Source organism: Haliotis rufescens, unplaced genomic scaffold, assembly GCF_023055435.1.
Source record: "Haliotis rufescens isolate VD_foot unplaced genomic scaffold, xgHalRufe1.0.p SCAF_9, whole genome shotgun sequence".
In the NCBI taxonomy this organism is placed as follows: Eukaryota; Metazoa; Mollusca; class Gastropoda; order Lepetellida; family Haliotidae; genus Haliotis; species Haliotis rufescens.
The window spans coordinates 7,700,332-7,722,469 of NW_025964383.1; the positions used below are offsets into that span (position 1 = coordinate 7,700,332).

The 22,138-nt window shown below is 40.1% G+C and overlaps 1 protein-coding gene across 1 annotated transcript; it reads right to left on the reverse strand.

Annotated features, from left to right (window-relative positions):
• Window positions 1-631: 631 nt before the first annotated feature.
• On the reverse strand, window positions 632-14,837 carry LOC124124062 (transmembrane 9 superfamily member 2-like). The gene is made up of 17 exons (XM_046487185.2): window positions 14,576-14,837; window positions 13,218-13,285; window positions 12,676-12,769; window positions 11,161-11,418; window positions 10,535-10,680; window positions 10,200-10,320; window positions 9,885-9,964; window positions 9,118-9,226; window positions 8,605-8,737; window positions 7,975-8,036; window positions 7,445-7,502; window positions 7,099-7,156; window positions 5,827-5,986; window positions 5,497-5,648; window positions 4,331-4,442; window positions 3,772-3,943; window positions 632-2,977 (listed from the first exon to the last, which is right to left on the reverse strand). Exons 1-17 carry the CDS (start codon window positions 14,699-14,701, stop codon window positions 2,910-2,912), a joined length of 1,977 nt encoding a protein of 658 aa, XP_046343141.1. The 5' UTR covers window positions 14,702-14,837; the 3' UTR covers window positions 632-2,909.
• Between the last annotated feature and the right edge of the window lie 7,301 nt (window positions 14,838-22,138).

Below are 22,138 nucleotides of genomic sequence, written 5' to 3' on the forward strand. Positions count from 1 at the left end.
GTAATGTCATACCTGGACCATGACCTGGCTGTCCTGGTGTAATGTCATACCTGGACCGTGACCTGGCTTTCCTGGTGTAATGTCATACCTGGACCATGACCTGGGTGCCCTGGTGTAATGTAACACCGGGACCATGACCTGGCTGTCCGGGTTTAACATCATACCTGGACCATGACCTGGGTCTCCTCATGAACCATCATGCCCCAGGCTGGCTGTCCGTCTTGATGTATGGCAACGTTTTCTCAGAAAGTTGGCTTATCTGAGAGATTCTTATCAAGACCACTTATTTTCCCCAGAGGAAGGGCCTTTTGTATGTATTTATTTCACATTACTTCATATTACATGACGTAAACGGCCCATGTGTCTATCTCTTCTTAAGGCTTTATAGGACTCTTTTTAAAGTGCCACATGGCAGGGGATAGTGACATTGCTGATTTCTTGTTTAAACGTTGCTGTAAGTCTCCATTACTGAAAGCCTGGATAATATGCTAATCTAGGCTTACAAACCCTCTCCACAAATGTGAAACAAGACCTCCCTTAACCACAATAATTTTGTACATAAGAGGATTCAGTTCATTGTTTCAAGTCTGTCCTATCATCAATCCAAGCAAGTAAAAAGACAACACAGAAGTGAATGTGAGTCCAAGTTTTATTACCTTTGTAATTCTCCCACATATAAAAAGTTGTCCACACCAGAGATTTGATGTAACATGTGCATATATTTACATATCAGTCAAATCACAGTATTTTATTTGTAGAACAGTCTCCTTCACTCACTGCAATATCTACAAGAAAAATATATCCCCATAATGTATCCATGTAATAAGTTCCCCCAAAGCATTACATTTACAATGTTATCAAGCCACATGTGTACAGTGATTGTGAGGAACGACTCGTACACAGATACATACAGATCAAGGTAGCAATGGGCAATGCTATTCTGATGCACACTGATATCATTCAACAATATCAAAAATGCAATTTATGTTCACAAACAACTAAATCAAAACCAAAATTACCTCAATGAAAATACTTAACAGATAACCAACATGAAATTATTCATAAAATTTTGGGCATGTTATGTATTAAATTAATTTTGTATTACAGCATGTGGGTAGTGCAACTGTAAATTCATGGCTTGCACTGTAGTAATGGACTTCAATAAAACACTTACTCTAACAATAGGTGTCCTGGATGGTATACTTTGTACACATGAATAGATTTATTCAATAACAAAATAACACAAACAAAATTTACAAACAACTCTCAGTAGATTTACACCTCTAATGAATATGTACAGTTTTATATCACATGAATAATACAGTACATTAACCAACAGATGTGCAGACAAGATTTGGTCACAAACAACAGTTAAGACACTTCAACTTCTTTGATAGGCATTTAGAAGTTGGAGCACTAAGTAAGGATAAGATTTATGGATGAACAACTTCTTAAATACAATTATGAGTGACGTTACGGTTTAGGTATTAACAGTGATAACGGTGTTAAGACCTTCATCGAAACGTTGCTCTTAATTAAGACACTTCAAGCTCTGGTTCACATTATCAGAAGGACCTTCTACTTGGCTTGAAAAGTAAGGAGATGTTATTCTTGCCATGAAGGAATGGTGACTGGCTTTCCACAATCTGGTAACTACAGCATGGCCAGGCAAGAATAAACCTCCTGTTAATGGAAAACTTATCTGGCCGAACACGTGATATTGGCCGTCAGCATTTGTCAGGCCATGGTTTGTCCTATACCATAAATAGAAACATTCCAATTCGGGGGTTATCACATTTCAGCACATGCAACTTGAGTTGTTTTCTTGACACATTAAAAACAGTTGGTTTACAAAAACTGGCGCAAATATTGTTTGGACTGACATACTGTTTCCACATAATAGTGCACACACTCAGACTATCAGTAGTGGACTGAGCTACACACAAATCACTTTCTGTTTACCCTTATTTTTGACGACTGATTCCCTTGATAATATCCATGCAACAGTGCAAACATTCTGGCTAGTTTTGCCTACATAAAAGCCTTCCTGTCAGTATCATGCTGAAAACATGGAAGTAACCTATTCTATGCAGCCTTCATGCCTTCTTTCATCAGATCCTTCTCAGAAAGAAAATTTGTTTACAGAACAATTACGTTTGTAAATCTTACATTTTGGCCCCATAATTCTATTTGGATATTTGGATATTTGAAATCTTCAACAAAAGCACACAGATTTAATGGACCTCCTCTCATTTGAACATATCAACTAAACTGAGTGCTCTCTACCAAATGGGATAGTCTCTACACTGAAGAAGCCACAAAATGTTGATAATAACGCAAAAACCTGCTACTTGTTCATCCACTCAATACAAACAGTCTCCATATGAAACTGGCAATCACAATGGGACTGTATGCTTTCAGAAGTGATCTGTCATTGTCGACAATAAGCATTATACTCATTACTTTGTAAAGCAATTAAGGGTGAAAACTGAGAATAAAGCCTAGAGTAATGTCTACTCGAGTTGCAACATATAGTATGTACACATGATGGCAAAGTAAAATATGGTGAATATAAATTATGCATACATGAACCACACTTGTCACTTGTCCCACAGATGCACTAAGCCTCAACACTGCCAGATATGCATGGTCCTCTCAGACTGGTAGACTCAAGGTTCATCTTCATTTACACATCTAGGTCCCACATTGTGTTCTAAATCACATACAGTCTCACGTCGTTCTTTCCCTGCGCAACATTGTTCATCACATCGGCCCTTCCATTGTTGTTTATGTGCACAATGGTTGTACTGGTTGCGTGTTGTGTGTTGCACCTGTGACAGGCATCAAGTAATGTAATCCCGATGGTAGTCCCTCTGATCAGGTTCCCTTCCCACGTGAACCGCTAAGGCTTAATCTACCTTTACCACACTGTAGATCTTTGTCACGAACCAGAAACATGAGAAGAACCCAATGGAGCCTGAAACACATTAGCAAATCATGTATCTAGTAGCCACTGCAATACAAGGCACACTATTCAATTAGCGAATGCAACATGTACAAAAAAGAAAAGCACCAGGCATATCTTTGTTGATTCAACTCAAAGTGAATGGGGTTTAGCGTCGCGTCCAAGATTATTGCTCTTATCCGACCAGTCCTTGTACTAGCCCCTTAATGCAGAGCGCCAGACAGGGTAACAAGTACCACATTTTAACGTCTTTTGGTATGACGCGGTCGGGGATCGAACCCCGGACCTTCCGCTCTCCGGACTGACGCTCTACCACTAGACCAGAGAGGAATTCAACTCAAAGTGAAACAAGCATAAGTCGGAAATAAATAAATAGAATGAAGTAAAACATATTTCACCTTCTGACAATGATTAACAGCTTAATCTATTTTGGACTGAAAAAACCTTAGTCTCAAAGTTGACATCTTTACGGACAACCAATAGTAAATTTGATAAATGAACAACCAGAAACACACTAACTTTTCATATTAGGTATTTAGATTTTCATAAATTTTCATTTTCTTATAGTTTCATACAAAAGTAAATTCTTACGAAGAGAACATTTTTAACTTTTTATATTTGTAATCCATGAACAAATTATACCCTCCCTAGACAGGATTAGAGTCTCTCTCAGTGAAAATTTCCTAATTATACAAACAGGTACATAGATAACCACATTACTTGATCAGGCATTCCATTCATCACAACATGTCAATCATCTGAAAAGGGTATTTAAAAGCAGTGCTTAGCAGGTCAATATCACCTACCTGTGAGCAAGAAGAAGCAAAATACGATGATGATGGTGTATCCAAAGTAGAGGATCATACTGGCTGCTCCCACCATCTCTAGCTTGGACACATAGTAGTGGATGCAGTAGATGAAGAAATACACTGCTGTGAAGCCACTTGTCAGGAACGACCGCCACCACCAGTGGTAGTCCTGGAATTATAAGACCTCAAAAATGACTTCTCGAAAGGTTTACCGAGATTTTTTCAAAAACAAGTTTCCAAAACAAAATCAATTCTAAATTGATTTAAAAAGCTACTTGGTTCTATGGAGAAATGGCTACATTTGCTGAAGGCATCACTTTATAACTTGGACAGTAAAAGATGCTGTTCAACATTGTATGCTACATTTCATCATGTCATTTTGAGAGGATGCAGAAACAAACCTAATATACAGTTGATTTCCTGGAGTCAAAATGAATTAAATCACAAAGTATTTCTCAGTGGGTTACATTTAGCCAACAGCATAACAATTGAAACAATGAGCCACTTGATGTAGTAACAGTAGATGCTGTTTGTGAAAGTAGATTGTTATAGCTACCTCCGCACAAAGATGGAAATAACACAGCAGGACTGTGGCTTCAGAACAGGTGACGATGAGGATGATGAACACCAGGCAGAGGAAACCAAACATGTAGTAGGTCTGGTGGGACCTGTGACAGACACAACACAACAATCAGATGTCATCTACATAAAATATAACACAAAAAACATATAATGGAAGCATAGTCAAAATGTATTCCACTATCCATCATCTGCACTTCTACCCAGGATCAGTGAAGATCCGGGTTAGAATAGATTTTCAGCAACCCATGCTTGTCGTAAGAGACAAGTAACGACTTCAGGTGGTTATGCTTGGTGACTTGGTTGATGCTTGCATCGTATGCATCATTGCAATTGTGTGGTTCTATGCTCATGATACCAATAACTGGATCTCCTGGTCCAGACTTGATTATTTACAGACCGCCGTCATATAGCTGGAACACTGCTAAGTGCGCTGTTAAACAACAAACTTCTACCCACCCCAGCTACAGATTTCGTACACAACATGTGCAAGTCCGAGTACACTGAGTCATGCAAGCCATACTTTTGCCTTATGTTGTTAATACAATTTCACTGATCACAGATGATCAAGTATACAGCCATAACAGAAACAAGAAAGCAGTATTATCTCTATCCCCCGCCTGGGGGCACATTAGAATTTTGTTTGTTCATAAAGTAGTGAACATTAACTATGAAAAAAAGAGTACAATAAAGCCTAAAGAAGAGAGAGGCACTTAGGCTGCTTAATGTCATCAGAAAAAATTATTAAATGTGAAATTGATACACAAAAGGCCCCTTCTCTGGAAAAAAATAACTGTCTTGATAAGTATCTCTCAGATAAACCAACTTCAGTAGTTTCTGAGAAAAGTTGTCCCTATTGCACTATGCACCAAGTAAAATAACATGGATCAAGGGCCATAGCAGGGGACCAATTTTCGAACTGTCTGGACAAGTATCTCTTAGATAAGCATGCAAACTTTCATTCTGTAACTTCTGTAGTTTCTGAGAAAACTCATCCCCATTTTATGCAGTATACACTAAGTTGAAAAGCACGGAGCAAGGACCATAACTTGGTAAGAAACCGAATTTACAACAGCAAGTTTTGAACTCATTTAACATCAGGACCAGGAACATCAGTGACAAGAGGGTTGCAGCATGACTTACCAGATACTGTTGAGGATAAAGAAGAGCTGGATGAAGATACAGCCGAAAGGCAGGATCCCACCCATAAGGATACCAGGCAGGGCTTTCGTGTAGCAGGTCTGGTCTGGGATCTGACGGGGGATTTGATTGGTACGAACTGGATGCTCAATGGGCTGCAACACCAACAAACAAAAGTATGAAATGGTCTTCATAGAAATACTGCAGATGAAGAGCAAATGAAAGATCTTCCCAAACGGGTCTTTCATTGTTTTACTCTCGGTTGTCCTGTGCATGCAACACTACAGATCTTGAACAAAGTACTAATAGTAAACTACTGTTCACAATACATACCCTCTTCTTGAAGCCGAAGTATGCTCCGACAAAGGTAAGTGGCACAGAGATACCAAACCAGAGAGCAAGTAGTGCGAGGAGGGTGGTGAAGGGAATGGCAGCACTGCTACCCTTGATCCACAGAATCAGGTTCAGTATGAAGAAGATACTGAATATCACACTGTAAAGACACAACATGTATTCATTCACATTCATGGTTCATATTTGTCATAGTTAAGTGGGTGGGGCATGGTGACATATCACATCACCTACCCGGGGACATAGCTAAGTGGGTGGGGCATGGTGAGATATCACATCACTTACCCTGGGACATAGTTAAGTGGGTGGGGCATGGTGACATATCACATCACTTACCCGGGTATGTAGTTAAGTTGGTGGGGCATGGTGACATATCACATTACTTACTCGGGGACATAGTTAAGTGGGTGGGGCATGGTGACATATCACATCACTTATCCGGGGACATAGTTAAGTGGGTGGGGCATGGTGACATATCACATCACTTACCCGGGTATGTAGTTAAGTTGGTGGGGCATGGTAACATATCACATTACTTACTCGGGGACATAGTTAAGTGGGTGGGGCATGGTGACATATCACATCACTTACCCAGGAACATAGTTAAGTGGGTGGGGCATGGTGACAAATCACATCACTTACCCGGGTATGTAGTTAAGTTGGTGGGGCATGGTGACAAATCACATCACTTACCCGGGTATGTAGTTAAGTTGGTGGGGCATGGTGACAAATCATATCACTTACCCGGGTATGTAGTTAAGTTGGTGGGGCATGGTGACATATCACATTACTTACCCAGGGACATAGCTAAGTGAGTGGGGCATGGTGACATATCACATCACTTACCCAGGGACATACCTAAGTGAGTGGGGCATGGTGACATATCACATCACTTACCCAGGGACATACCTAAGTGAGTGGGGCATGGTGACATATCACATCACTTACCCAGGGACATACCTAAGTGAGTGGGGCATGGTGACATATCACATCACTTACCCAGGGACATAGCTAAGTGGGTGGGTCATGGTGACAAATCACATCACTTACCCTGGGACATAGTTAGTTTGGCAAGGCATGGTGACAAATCATATCACTTACCCTGGGACATAGTTAGTTTGGCAAGGCATGGTGACAAATCACATCACTTACCGAGGGACATAGTTAAGTGGGTGGGGCATGGTGACAAATCACATCACTTACCCAGGGACATAGCTAAGTGGGTGGGGCATGGTGACATATCACATCACTTACCCAGGGACAAAAAATGATGTGAGCAACACATTGGACTTCCACTTCTCTCCTCCGAACACTGAAGCAGCAAGAAATAGATTCACATTTACACCAGAAATCATGCTTAAGACAGATGCTCCTTCATCAGTACAAATACTCAACAGAGCGATGTCACATAAGAATTTCAAGTGAGTGAATATTGGTCACATCAGCAATAATAAATATCTCCTGAACTTGAATCAGTCTAGATATTATAACACACTTAGATGTAAGTCTAGTGAAGACTCAAAGACAGAAGTTTATCTTCACCCTGTTGACATACAGAATCTTGTAAAACAGATTGTATCTTCAAATGCAGTCAACTTACTTTTGTAGACCCTGGCAGAGATGTAGCCAGCTGGAGTCCCCAGGCAGACATACAACACCTGCAACAGACATGGTTACCTTGTATAGCACACAGAATCTTTACAATACAGGATCAATGTTACAGATACGGAACAGTAAAATTCAAGGATTTCAAATGTCACTTTCAAGGCGTTTTAGCTGGGTTATTATATAAGCCTTAGTCTGTCAATCAGTGTTTAATCCAGCATATAATATATCAGTTGTAGGACCTAAACAGCAGTATAAACATCACAAATTGTTCACAAAGATTTATTTTCAGAACCAACAAATAAGATAAATTAAGTCTGTCAAGCTAGTTTGGTGCTTTTCAAGGCTTTCCAAGCTAGTTTGGTGCTTTTCAAGGATTACACTAAAATCCAAGGCCTTTTCAAGCCTGTATGAACCTTGAGGACATAACAATGTTTCAGAGCTTCTGCAAGTAAGTGTGAACATTCATTAGCCAGGACAAAATAGCTGCATATTTTGGGACACAATCACAAGCTTTCTACTCACCATAGCACATGTCATGAGAGCACCTCTGTTGGCAGGTGACAGGAAACCAAGGCAGGCAAATACTGCAAGAAAAACAGGAATATAATAGTCACAATTGCACAATCCGCAGCTCGAGACATTATAGATCACAGGTGTTGTGACGCCAGCTTACCCAGTGTGATGAACATCATCTAACAACAGTACTAGACATTATAGATCACAGGTGTTGTGACGCCAGCTTACCCAGTGTGATGAACATCTAACAACAGTACTAGACATTATAGATCACAGCTGTTGTGACGCCAACTTACCCAGTGTGATGAACATCTAACAACAGTACTAGACATTATAGATCACAGCTGTTGTGACGCCAACTTACCCAGTGTGATGAACATCTAACAACAGTACTAGACATTATAGATCACAGCTGTTGGGACGCCAACTTACCCAGTGTGATGAACATCTAACAACAGTACTAGACATTATAGATCACAGCTGTTGTGACGCCAACTTACCCAGTGTGATGAAGATCTAACAACAGTACTAGACATTATAGATCACAGCTGTTGTGACACCAACTTACCCAGTGTGATGAACATCTAACAACAGTACTAGACATTATAGATCACAGCTGTTGTGACGCCAACTTACCCAGTGTGATGAATGTCATACAGAAGAGTTGAGCTCCATTGCCAGTGAAGACAGCAAGAAGCATTCCCTGACGTGGGGGACGGAAAACATCTCCATGAACAAGCTTCCATCCGAATTCTTCCTGAGCATCTTCCTGTAACAGTCATCATTAAACCTCATCAACAACATGGCTGGAAGATAGTCATGTTTGTTTATTTGTTGTTTAACACCGCACTCAGCAATACTTCAGCTATATGACGGTGGTCTGTAAATAATTGAGTCTGGACCAGACAATCCAGTGATTGACATCATGAGTATCAATCCATCCAATTCGGATACAATGACATGATAATGATTGCAACCAAGTCATCAATCACCACCCGATCCTGTTAGTCGCCACTTACGACAAGCATAGTCGTTTTTTACGGCAAGCATGGCAAGATTCGGATCTTCATGAGTCGGAAGATAGCAATGGGATGATTAGTGAGGACTCTCTGACCTATTTATCTCACTGTGAAAATGGAAAACACGTACTGAACTGTCCATCTGGTTGTATCTTGCGATGTCCTTGTGGAGAGTTCTCAGCATGATCATGGCCACCATACCAGACAGGAACAGTACAATCACCAAGGAGTTCATGATACTACAATCAGAAACATCCACATCATTCATACGGAGTAGCTCCTGTTATCAACTACTGTATACAGTGGTCCCTTGTTACTGCGCTCTTCGATGTAGCAATAACTCGGTTATAGTGCGCAGTAAAGCATGTTGGTCATCTACCACCTACGACTCGACCTTCGTTAAACTGCTGATCATCTATAACGCTCATCAATTATTTGGACCCTGAAGGTAGGGTTGTAGCGAGGGATCACTGCATACACAAGTGAGTGATAAATGGGGATTTTCTCCTATAGTATTTGAATCTAGGGACCCCTTAAATCCTTAACTTTTAGCCAAGGACAATGACAAGGACTCATTGACTCCCTATATAAGCTCACTTAACGTTCAGTTAGGTGAGCTAAATATACAACTTCAGTCATGTATGGCATGCATATTCAATTATAGATTGCTAGATAAGTATCTCCTACAGCATATACAGATTTCTTGTCAATAGTAAGCAATCAAACAGAATTATTGACTAAATGTCAAATTACCACAGATTCAATGTTCCCGTTCATGTCATAAAACATTTTCCAAATGAAACTCTTACAAAGTTTTTATTGCCTAACATTTATCAAAAAGCACCAAATACAAGTATCAGTGTTTGTCTTGGCTGCAACATCAACAACAACAGGTACCTGAACCACTGGATGTTTGTGTGGGGAATTGACTCCAGAATGTAGTCCCATCTGGATGACCATTTGATCTGCTTGTTTTCCTGGCAAACAAAGAATATATCTATCATCAGCAACAGATTGCTTCACTTATGACTTCTAACGTTCCATAGATCCATAACTATCTTCATTGCAAAATTAAAGATGCATTCAAATTAAAGTTGTTGGGTCACTGACAGATCTGAAGGAACAATCCCATGGGCATTTGCCAGCGAACAGTCATTTCATCATAGCTTTAATTTCCAAATTATTCAGGAGGTAACCGTAAATTAGCCTTACCACCCAGTAAACAGAGTAGGTGTAGTCAATTTTGACAGCGTCCGTCATGTCGCCTCCCTTGATGCCCTTCACAGGAGCATTCCCAGCACAGCCTTCTGGGCCCGGCTTGTTGTGCAAGATACTGAAAGTGTCAAGCATCATTCATGTAGTGGGCACACTATACAAATCATTACAAGAATTCCTACTGCTATCAAAACAACACTTTGGCAAAACCAATCAGTTACACAGGTGTCTGTAGGAGACATTTATAGTCATATTCTGTGGACAATTATTAGCTGAGCCTGCAAGACCCGGCTTTCTGACTCAGTTGCCCAGCTTTCTGAAGCAGTATGTACCTTCTGGGTTCCAGCTTGGCCCTGACAATGCGCCCACCCTTGTCAGCCAGATCAACACCCCATTCTTCATTAGTGCCAGAATGGTATTCAATGGTGATATCAACATGGTTGAAAACATAGTAAGTGTTAGCATCCTTGAATTCAGCCTGGAAGTAAAATTAAACTTTTCGATAAGGACATTTGCAATACTTAACATACAACTCACACAACATATGTAATGTAATGTAATTTGCTGAACACTCAAACAGACTATTAGAATCATGAAGTGATGTACAATAAAGATCAATACAACTGTAAATGTCAGCACAATTTATCACAGTAAGCACACTATCATCATAACAAAGTTCTAGGCATTCTATGTTGAATGTTCATGTCAGAATCTTTCCGAGGCAAGGGAGTTAACTGAGTATAAAAGTCAAGTTTTCACCCTTGCCGAATGAACTAGGCTGGAATTATATTTTGCTACCAGGACCAGACCAGGACATAATGGATGAAAATTGAAATTAAAAGTTAGGAAACCAAACAACATCATTTCAATTTGAATTTTTCAACAAATACACATTAAGAGTCTTCATTAAAACAATGTCAGAAAAGACAATTAAAAAAAGCAGCGATGCATCAAATACCTTCATGACACAGGCATCCTTCTGTCGTCCCTGGGAAGTGACAAAGCATCCAATTGGGAATCCGGTTGAACAGTAGCGCTTGTTGTTCTCCACGATGTAGCACCAGGTGATGGGCATGTTGTCCACAATCCAGTGATGCATGTAGTTGAGGGCGATACCACGACGCAGGAAGTTGAGCTTCTTCACTGACGTCTGGTCACCCTTCTTGTACTCCTTGTTACATACAGGCTGACATGTCACATTCTTCTTGAATGTAAACTGAAACACGAACATCCAATTGATGGTTGAATTGATACAGGCACTATAAGCAAAACTGTGAAAAGTCTGCATACAGTATCTCACAACCGTGTGATATTGATAAATAGATTAAACATTTGAATGTTACTGAACATGGCTCCAGTGTCCAACCCAGAATTGAAAATCAAGGGGGGACTCATCATGTAGAAAATAGGAGGGATTTTGAAAAAGTAGGGGGGATAATTGCTTTCTTCAAAAATGTCTTATTTTGTATTATGTACTGGAACATCATCATATAAAAGTGTAACAGATCAGAATAAAGAACTGAAATGAATAACAATGCTTTGTGCTTTTTTCTATTTTGATTAAAAAAGTCTGTAATTCTTTTGTTTTTGCGCGACATGGTCATTCACTATTCAAAAGATCGTCTTCTATGACAGTCGGCGATTCATAGTGTGATTTCAGAAACAAAACTAAAACGAACTAAAATGCTCAAAAATATTTTCAGAACTATTCAAGATAGAATATTTATTGTCTTTTAACATCTTGTCAAAGGTTTTCGATTACTAAACAACAAAATACGACATAATTTTGATCAAAGTTTTGATACGTTTTCTACTTTAGTAAATCAAATTTTGTTTCCTATGCCAATCCTATCGATAATTTATTCAGCAACCCAAGGGACGTCACTCGTGTTCGAACTTCCGGTTGTTATTGATCGGTCTTCGACAGTTGTTTACAATGTTTGCTGTGAACTGTCTTTCTTCGTTAATTGATTAAAGATTTAGTGAGTATTGAATCTAAAGGTAGTGATAAACAGCTGATAAAGTGAGTGACTGTACAAGAAATTACTGTGCGCGACAGATCGCGCTTTGATTTTTTTAAGAGGGGCGATTTGATTTTTTTAGAGCGAATTGCGCAATGGCGCGGCCTGGGTTGGACACTGTGCTCAAATAACATTAAATCCCAGGGAGGTCTGGATATGAACAGGATCGCCCCATGGATTCTCTAGCCATTGAAAGTTCAACAAACTACATGAGCATTATGCCACCCAAATGGACAGACACTGCATTATAACAAGGCACATTATCAAAGGGTACTACTTTTGACAAGGCAGTGCACATTATCAAAGAGTACTTCTTTTGACTAGGCAGTGTACATTATCAATGGGTACCTCTTTTGACAAGGCACTTAACATTATCAAAGGGTCCTACTCTTCACAAGGCACTGCACATTATCAATTGGCTGCTACTGACTAATTAAGAAATGTCAACTCACTGTGTAAGGAGATGAGCTTATCCTCTCTCCAAAGACCACCTGACCCAAGTTCTCCACTGGTGATGAAGGCTTGTCATCAACACAGAAGTCAAAACTGAAACAAGATACATTCCAAATATTTTGTTGTAAAAACAATGTTCCCGCTAGCACAGATATATGCAAGATCATTAACTAGACAACATAACATGGCTTTTCAGATTTTCATGGAAATAACTCAAAATATTGTCCCAATTAACATGTTGACAATTAAAGATATGGCTTACAGACTTAGTAAATGCATGTTAAAGTATCCCATAAGATCAATGTTTGTGGTTTTTTCAACATCATGCAGCACTTATGGACTTCATGTTCACAAAGTGAAATGTTACCATGGTTACTGGTAATGTGACGATAAAAGCAAAATGTTTACACCTCTACATTAGGGACACCATACAAAGCCACAACCATAACACAAGAAGCCTTCTTCCAAATATTGAAACACAATGTCAGACATACTAGGTGAAAAATGACTGTGACACTGTTAAACAGAAACCACCACTTACCTCTGGTACTCATAAGGCACAACCGTTTCCAAGGAATTAAGGCGGTTCACAAAGACTGGGACCTTGGTCTGAAAGAGAAAGTGGATTATGATAGTGTAATCATTGAAAACTTGTGCAGTTGTATGTGATGGTCAGGTCCAAAAATATCTTTCAACGCCTCTCCAACCTAGTGTAGGGTATTCATGGCTGTGTTGTATCGCAACTTGCATCCTGCAACATAACAGCTGTATCCAAGTTTAATGCATGCTGGCTGACTAAAGAGTACCACTTTCCAAGCTGAATCAGGGATCTTAACGTGTGGTTGTTTTACCTGTGGTGAGTAGAAACAGAAGGGGGCCTGACAACGTATTTTTTAGACACAGACACAAGAATGTACATTTGACCCAATCGTGTTTACAGTGCATTTCAACTGAAATATTATATGGACATGAAGATAGATTTTGAACCAAGAACATGTCCATGGTATTTGTAACATGCATTTCAACGGAGCTTGTGAAGGCCGATGCAAAATATACATCAGACTCTATAGGGTTATGTAAATGGGTAGATACCGCCAACTCGAAGACACAATTTCAGTGACTTTTTAGAAAAACTGGGAGTGAATTCGTAGACACATTTTCTGATAGGAGATAAGAGTTTCTGTATCAATCTCTATAAAAGATCACTGTCAGAACAGTTTCGAAATGGCCAACTGTTTCACTTTCGTTGTTGATGTAACTTTGTTACAATTTGACGGGAATACTAAAAAGGCAGTTTAAAAGATTTAGCTTAATTCCCTATTAATGAAATTTAGTTTGCAGATCTGCAGACCAAGTAAAGATGTCCTCACTTAACATATTGCAAGGATAGAAATTGGATACTACTTCGTCCATGTAGTCAAATTCCTTAGTCAAATTCTTCATGTAATTATCACGATTAAGATTGAAGATGTGGTCTTTGTTTCGAGGATTTATATCTCAGTGGTGCGTTTTGACTGGCATCCATAATGTAACCCTACTTGTTACTCCCATAGCTACTGGGCCAGTGAGTTACTCGCCAGGTGCAAAGACTGGAACCACTACACGCAATTTAACAACAAATCCGAAGAGTGACAACAAGAAAACTTGTTTGTAATTAAGCACCCAAACACAATTTCTATTTGTACAAAACCAAAATATTTAAGCTGTTCACAGATCGCTTGCTCATTTGAGTGATCAGACACGTCACATTCTCACAATTCTGTCAACAAACACTCCACTGGTAGCCAACTTCCAACAAGCTATGCACAGCTTTGGAAAACGGCAAATGCAGAAATTATAAATTGGTATGTCAATCTTATTAGCCATTTTGTGACTGCTAAGGGATCCTGTACAACTTACCTTACAAGTTGCTTTGGGTTGGTCAGATTCTTCACAGTACGTGACAGGGGCAAGACCCGGCAAATAAAACGCCTCGCTTACTAAAAACAAACTAGCGACAATGCAATACATATATGTGCCTTTCATGGTGTAATATGCTGATAATCACACTCTTTGAAATGGGAAAGGACCTTTCCCTGTTGGTGATAATTTCGTCTGACTGTGCCCCGTGTCAACAGCAGTATTCCAATATGGCTGCTACACGTCACCAAGGCTGCGTTTATGCGGTATGTTTCAGGGGTTATAGCTGAAACGGCACCTCAGCAAAACGCCACTGGGCGAAAACGGCCTTTCGATGGCTGCAGGCGAGAAGAATGTAATAAAAAATTAACATGCTGTATCACGTGACAACTGTGACCAGTGGACCCATCGTGTATGTGGTACCGGACTTTCTGTGGCCCGTTATCGATCAATTAGCCGGACAGGAAAACAGGAAATGACAATGTAAATACATCAAATAACAAGTAAATAAATCATATATACACTACTACATAAATCGTTGTTATCGTTAGTTAAAACAGAGGTGCCGTTTTCTCCCGACAGGCAGTAGCCGTTTTCGCCAAAGGCGGTGCCGTTTTCGCCCAAGAAATCGGTGACGTTTTGCTGAGGTGCCGTTTTAGCCTGCACCAATGTTTCAGACTACTATTAGGAACATCGATGCCGTTTTCGCCTGCGGAAAACGGTGACGTTGAGCTGGGGCCCCTTTTTAGCCTGTACCCGAAATATCTTTTTGAATGCACGAAAAACACGAACTTGATTGATAATCATACGATTCATCAATTCTAATACTATGTAAATATTTATGTATATCTAATGATACATTTCCTGATGTAAATTACTGATACATCCAAATCAAACGATGACAAATACATTTTACAAACGAACTTCAAGAGAGTTTGTATAGGCTCTAAGTATGAGTAAGTATATAAGTTTATGGCACAATGTGCAACAACTGGAGCATGTAAATAATAATAATAATAATAATAATAATAATAATAATAATAATAATAATAATAATAAATAAATGAAAAAACAATCTCGCAAAAAAACTCGTAAACGAGGCCGAACCATACGATTTTTTGCGAGTTTATTTTTTTATTAGTTACATGGCCCGGTTTGCGAGTTTGTTTGTTATTATTATTAGTAACATGGTCCTGTGCGTGAAGCTACGCTTTTACTACAAGAGAGCATAAATGTTTCCTCGATTTACCTTAGTTTGGACTCTGACGGAGATTGTGAAGGGCGGTGCAAAACCAACAGTGGGCTTTTACGAGAACGTTTATGAAGGAGTGAATGTTCGCTTTGTATTCGCGACCAGTGGATGTCGGATACAGTAAAGCGGGGTAGTACACATGCAGTTAGGGTAAATTCAGAATTTCTCAGATACGTTCAGCATTTCACAGCTAGTGTAAGTTCAGCATTTCACAGATAGAATATGGTCAGCATTTCACAGCTAGAATAAGTTAAGCATTTTACAGCTAGGACAAATTCAGCATTTCACAGCTAGGATAACTTCAGCATTTCAAAGCTAATGAAAGTTCAGCATTTCACAGATAGTGTAAGTTCAGCATTTCACAGATAGTAGAAATTCCACATTTCACAGATAGTAGAAGTTCACATGTATCGTGTATTTGCCTTTTTGAGAAGTAGAAATGAAAACAATGTTAATGTTTTCTGCTATTTTCTTGCTGGAACTATAGAAACACTTGTGTTATTCTGAGTTAGCTATACAACTTTTAGTAGTAGTAGTAGTAGTCGTAGTATTAGTAATAGTTAATAGTAATAGTCGTAGTAGTAGAAGTAGTAGTAGTAGTAATAGTTAGTAGTAGTAGCAGTAGTAGTAGTAGTAGCAACAGGAGTAGTAGTTGTAGTAGTAGTAGTAGTAGTAGTCGTAGTAGTAGTAGTAGTAGTAGTAATAGTTAATAGTAATAGTTAATAGTAATAGTCGTAGTAGTAGAAGTAGTAGTAGTAATAGTTAGTAGTAGTAGTAGTAGTAGTAGTAGTAGTAGTAGTAGTAGTAGTAGTAGTTAAACTGTGTCAAGTGCATCGAAATACCCTAAAGCTGTTTTGAGTCACTTGAGGGTTACATTGAACGCAACTATAGTGTAGCGCCAAAACGCGTCAAACGTTGTCGGCAGTTCCCGGAAATTTTCTCCACGGATATCAACGAAAGCCACCTTGAGGCTTCATGAATGGACTTGCCGATGCGAGCAGGTCATAAAGGTATAAACCTCGTACTTTGTCACGTTACGAGTCTCGGCCTTATTGTTACTCCCGTCTAACATTTACAATCAATAAAGATATAATCTCTAGCCTCTAGCTATTTGTGAGGCTTATCGACGTTTGAGTTACATAACGGATTTGACAGTCTTCACATGCAGCACGGTGTATACGCTGCAAGGCAGTGCACGTTTAAGAAACAGGTAGATACCTGTACGCTGATAATTCTATATGGTGAAGATAGGCTCATGTGCAAGATGAAGATAGGCCTATGTGCAAGATGAAGATAAGGCCAATGTGTTAATTCGCCAAAATACATCACCGGGGTGGGGAAATGACACAATGCAGTTCTTTTTTTATTTAATATATTTTATTAATATTAGTATATTTAATACATGATTAATACATTATTTAGGTACTGACCATTTATTATAGGGAGGGGGAGGTGGGGGTGGAATCTCCCTACCCCCAGTTTATGTAACATTTCTTCATGAGCACCCCACCCCTATAATAAATGACCAGCCCCAAAGTGAAATATCTGACGATGACGGTCTCATAAAATATAAGTTCCTATCGCCCGTGTGCATGTAATTAGCAGGGTCCTTTTTTTTAACAAATCATTATGTAGGACACACACACGTAGACTATAAACTTCATCTTCCACATGGCACGTATAGTTTGGAATTTTCTATCTGTTAAACATAATCCTAACCATGGTATTTCTCAGTTTTTAACCATTCACATTCGATACATGTTCTTCTGGTTGTAACTGGCCTTTAAATGACCTGTAGGTGTCATATCTAGAACTATCGAATAGTATAGATGTTCAATTTTGGAAAAGCCAATTATTTGCTCTTTTTCGAAATTCTTTTTAAACAATCGTGACTCAAACGTCATGCATACCCATGTATACCATGCATACCCAAAGACGTCTGATTTGTTAATTACTGACAGACAAGCAGCGGCATCACGCTGTAATGGTACATGCTTTAGAGGATGCAGAGGCGGACCCAGGATGGTGAACAGAAACACATGGAACAGACTGGCACGTGCAAAAGGAAGTCCTCCATAGATTTGTACTGAATGTTTGCGAAGACAGGAATCTTATGGTGGTCTTGGTAGAATATATTAAGGGCAACTTGGGCCAGAAAGGAAGGTCTATTTGAGCCCCAAACACATCAAGTAATGTTTAAAGATCACACGCGTAATGTGTACGATTTCAATACACACTGACCAAGTAGACATCTCTTAAGGTGTACAGATGTCCAGAGGAACCAACATCCCAAAGATGCCCTAAGATTATGGAGACCGTTTACGGAGATCGAATTCCTTTTACTAGAGACCATATACCGACCGACGTCGGTATAAGGTCTCTGCTTTTACCAATGCTTGACTATTTACCTCACCATTGTGCAATGCTGACCTATAGCTAGCAAGGTCCAATGTTGACCTGTAGCTAGCAAGGTCCAATGTTGACCTGTAGCTAGCAAGGTCCAATGTTGACCTGTAGCTAGCAAGGTCCAATGTTGACCTGTAGCTAGCAAGGTCCAATGTTAACCTGTAGCTAGCAAGGTCCAATGTTGACCTGTAGCTAGCAAGGTCCAATGTTGACCTGTAGCTAGCAAGGTCCAATGTTAACCTGTAGCTAGCAAGGTCCAATGTTGACCTGTAGCTAGCAAGGTCCAATGTTGACCTGTAGCTAGCAAGGTCCAATGTTGACCTGTAGCTAGCAAGGTCCAATGTTGACCTGTAGCTAGCAAGGTCCAATGTTGACCTGTAGCTAGCAAGGTCCAATGTTGACCTGTAGCTAGCAAGGTCCAATGTTGACCTGTAGCTAGCAAGGTCCAATGTTGACCTGTAGCTAGCAAGGTCCAATGTTGACCTGTAGCTAGCAAGGTCCAATGTTAACCTGTAGCTAGCAAGGTCCAATGTTGACCTGTAGCTAGCAAGGTCCAATGCTGACCTGTAGCTAGCAAGATCCTCCGATACCCATGACCCTGCAACCCCACACGAGGTGACACGGACACAGTATCACGTGAGATATGCTCCGTGTTCAGAAAACTGTCCAGTTTCAATATTTCAAATGTGTACTATGTCATTCATACCATGCAGTCTTTATGACCTTGATTGCACTAGGGAATCAGAACAAGCTGATGCTTTGAGGATATATTTACCCCGCGCGCTCCCCCCCCCCCAAAAAAAAACACACACACACACCCTACCCCACGCAAAGCTTGTAGAATGACTGAATTCAGCTGCAAATAGATATATTGAAACATTATATCACGTTGATTATTTCCCTTGAATTATTGTCGTGACTACATATATGCCAACCGCTGACCATTTCATACGCTAACATCAGCACACATAGCGAGTTTAGAGTAATTCCATGGTATTTGAATCATTCAGCTCTTAATATACCCACATGGCACAGTGAAATAGTGTGAAATATTTCTATCTTTCTATATTCATCAACAGTTTGTGTCGGATGTATTGGACATCTGTTGTTAGGATCGATGACAACATCGCTCACTCAACGTGGTGTACTTGTGACAGCAGTAGAGATACTCACGCTGCTGACTGCAGTACAGTCCAGTTCTAACTTACTAAGGACAATTCGCATTCTCTGCTATCACATGTATAAACTCCACAGTCACAGATGGATGGTAGGTAATGTGTGTGCCGTGTGGAAGTATGTATGCATGTGTGTGTGTGTATTTATGTGTATGTATGTGTACGTATTTGTGTGTGAGCACTTGTGTGTGTATGTATGTGTATGTATGTATTTGTGTGCATGTGTGTGTATTTATGTGTATGTATTTGTGTGTATTTATGTGTATGTATTTGTGTGCATGTGTGTATTTATGTGTATGTATTTGTGTGTATTTATGTGTATGTATTTGTGTGTATTTATGTGTATGTATTTGTGTGTGTGTGTGTATGTATGTGTGTGTGTGTATGTGTGTGTGTGTATGTATGTATGTATGTATGTATGTATGTATGTATGTATGTATGTATGTATGTATGTATGTATGTATGTATTTGTGTGTGTGTATGCATGTATGTATGTATGTATGTATGTATGTATGTATGTATGTATGTATGTATGTATGTATGTATGTATGTATGTATGTGTGATCGAGAAAGAGAGAGACATCGAGAGAGAGAGAGACATCGAGAGAGAGAGAGACATCGAGAGAGAGAGACATCGAGAGAGAGAGAGACATCGAGAGAGAGAGACATCGAGAGAGAGAGAGAGAGAGAGAGAGAGAGAGAGAGTGAGAGAGACGCCGCCGTGGGGAACGTTATTCGGATGCTTGTGTTGTTGAAAGAGACTAGTGGGTGGTCCGAGCATCATGGTGTTGGGTGGAATTGGTCTTGCACAGAGGGTCGGCCCTGTGGTCTTCCAGAAAATCGGTCCAGGGAGAACCATTGGTGTCACAGCAGCTTAGTACATTGATCAAGTCTTGAGACCACACGCCATACCTCATTCGGCACGTCGCCGCAACCACGAGTTTCATCAGCATGAAAACGCCCGTGCCCACACTGCGAGAGCAACAAGAGACTTCCTCCAGCAGAATGGCATCAGAACCATGCAGTCGCCTGCCCTCAGTCCCGATTAAAATCCCATTGAGCACCTGTGGGACCAGATTCAAAGACGGCTGAATGACGTCCGACTAAGGCCGACAACTGCAGCTGAACTGCGTCAGGCGTTCCTCAGAATGTGGGCTCAAGTGCCTATGGCCTTCATCCAACCGCCTTATCCGTTCCATGTATCGGCGTTGCACCGCAGTCATCAATGCACATGGCGGACACACGAGATACTGACTTGAGATGCCATTTTCTCAGAGACTAGTGTTGTGTTTCACTTTAAGAACATTTAAGAACATTTGACATTCAACCTGCCTCAAAGTATGTTTGCAGTGTTTGGACAAGTGAGGTTTCCCATGTATCTATCCATGGTGACGTTTCTTTTGCGGTTCAGTATATTTACAGCTTATAAAACCCCAACATACATTATCACATTTGTGATAACGGTTGTCTTTGCTATGAAAACCCCAATACTACCAGTAATTAGTATATGTTGTAGAATGACATACACATGACCAGTGGTGTGCACTTTCCGTGTTGGATATATTGTTTACAAGAGTGCCAGTGTCTCCAATAGTCGACTTCAGGACAGCAGCGTACAGCTACACAGCGACGTAGGAAAACAATTACAGGTGATTACAGGTGATTACAACTGCAGGTGATTACAGGTGATGTCCACGTTCCCATGACAACACCACGTCGAAGTTACAGCGACGCTTCTTTGATCGACATGCGCAATCCTTTCAATACGATGACGTGATATTCATCATTCATAGCTGTTCCCCGAGGGAAATAATCGATATTTTTGTTGTCCCCAAAGTAGGTGGACACAGCTTTCTTGGTGGATCTGGTTGCTTTAAACTTCTTGGTGTTGGTAGACCCGAAGTGTTTCCAGTCCCTGGATTCGTGTTTGTTCCCGGGACCCAATGCTGGATCCAGGTCTCATCACGTGGCAACAGCCTGATACGAAAGTCTCGTGATCCGATTGCATTCTAGGAACCAGTCCACAAACCATGAAGAATAGTTTCCATTGACTCATACGAAAAGCCTGCACTGAAAGAAAATGGTAGTCAAATTGATTGTCTAGAAAATGACGACTCTGAAAGTCAATTTGACTCGGCAGTTAGTAAAAACGATTAGCCCCTAATGATTCAAACTGACAACATGTGGTCGCATTGGTTAATTTGACTAGCCATATGAATCAAATTAAGTAAAACAATTGTCATTATGGCTGGAGCCAGAAGTCAAATTGACATGTCACATTAGTCAAATTGACTAGTCTCTTCAGTCAAACTGGGGGCGGTGGGGTAGCCTAGTGGTTAAAGCGTTCGCTCGTCACGCAGAAGACCCGGGTTCCATTCCGTGATATTGCTGGAATATTGCTAAAAGCGGCGTCAAACCATACTCACTCACTCAGTCAAACTGACAACTCCGGAGGTATAAAAGCAAAAGTGTCTGTCGTAGTAATCAGATACACCCTCATTGTCAGCTTCCTGTATAAGAGAAATACAGCAACAACACATTTATGAACACAAAGATTCACGGGATGAACACGGGATACGAACCTGCAACCTCTTGATGTGCAGTCCTTCACGCTCTCACCTGTGCTACGGAGATTGTTTATGACAATTGTGTTTAGACCCTAAACGTATTTAGATAGAACACACCAAATGTGTATTCCGTTCAGGACTGAAACACATTCCTAAACATGTC

Bases quoted from the DNA above. Each gene is read 5' to 3' on its own strand.
- LOC124124062 (XM_046487185.2), bottom strand. From the start codon at position 14,701: ATGAAAGGCACATATATGTATTGCATTGTCGCTAGTTTGTTTTTAGTA. The intron at 9,227-9,884 runs GTACCTGTTGTT...TTCTGATTGTAG, and splicing joins ACAAACATCCAGTGGTTCAG to TATCATGAACTCCTTGGTGA. The intron at 5,649-5,826 runs GTATGTATTGTG...TTGGTGTTGCAG, and splicing joins ACTTCGGCTTCAAGAAGAGG to CCCATTGAGCATCCAGTTCG.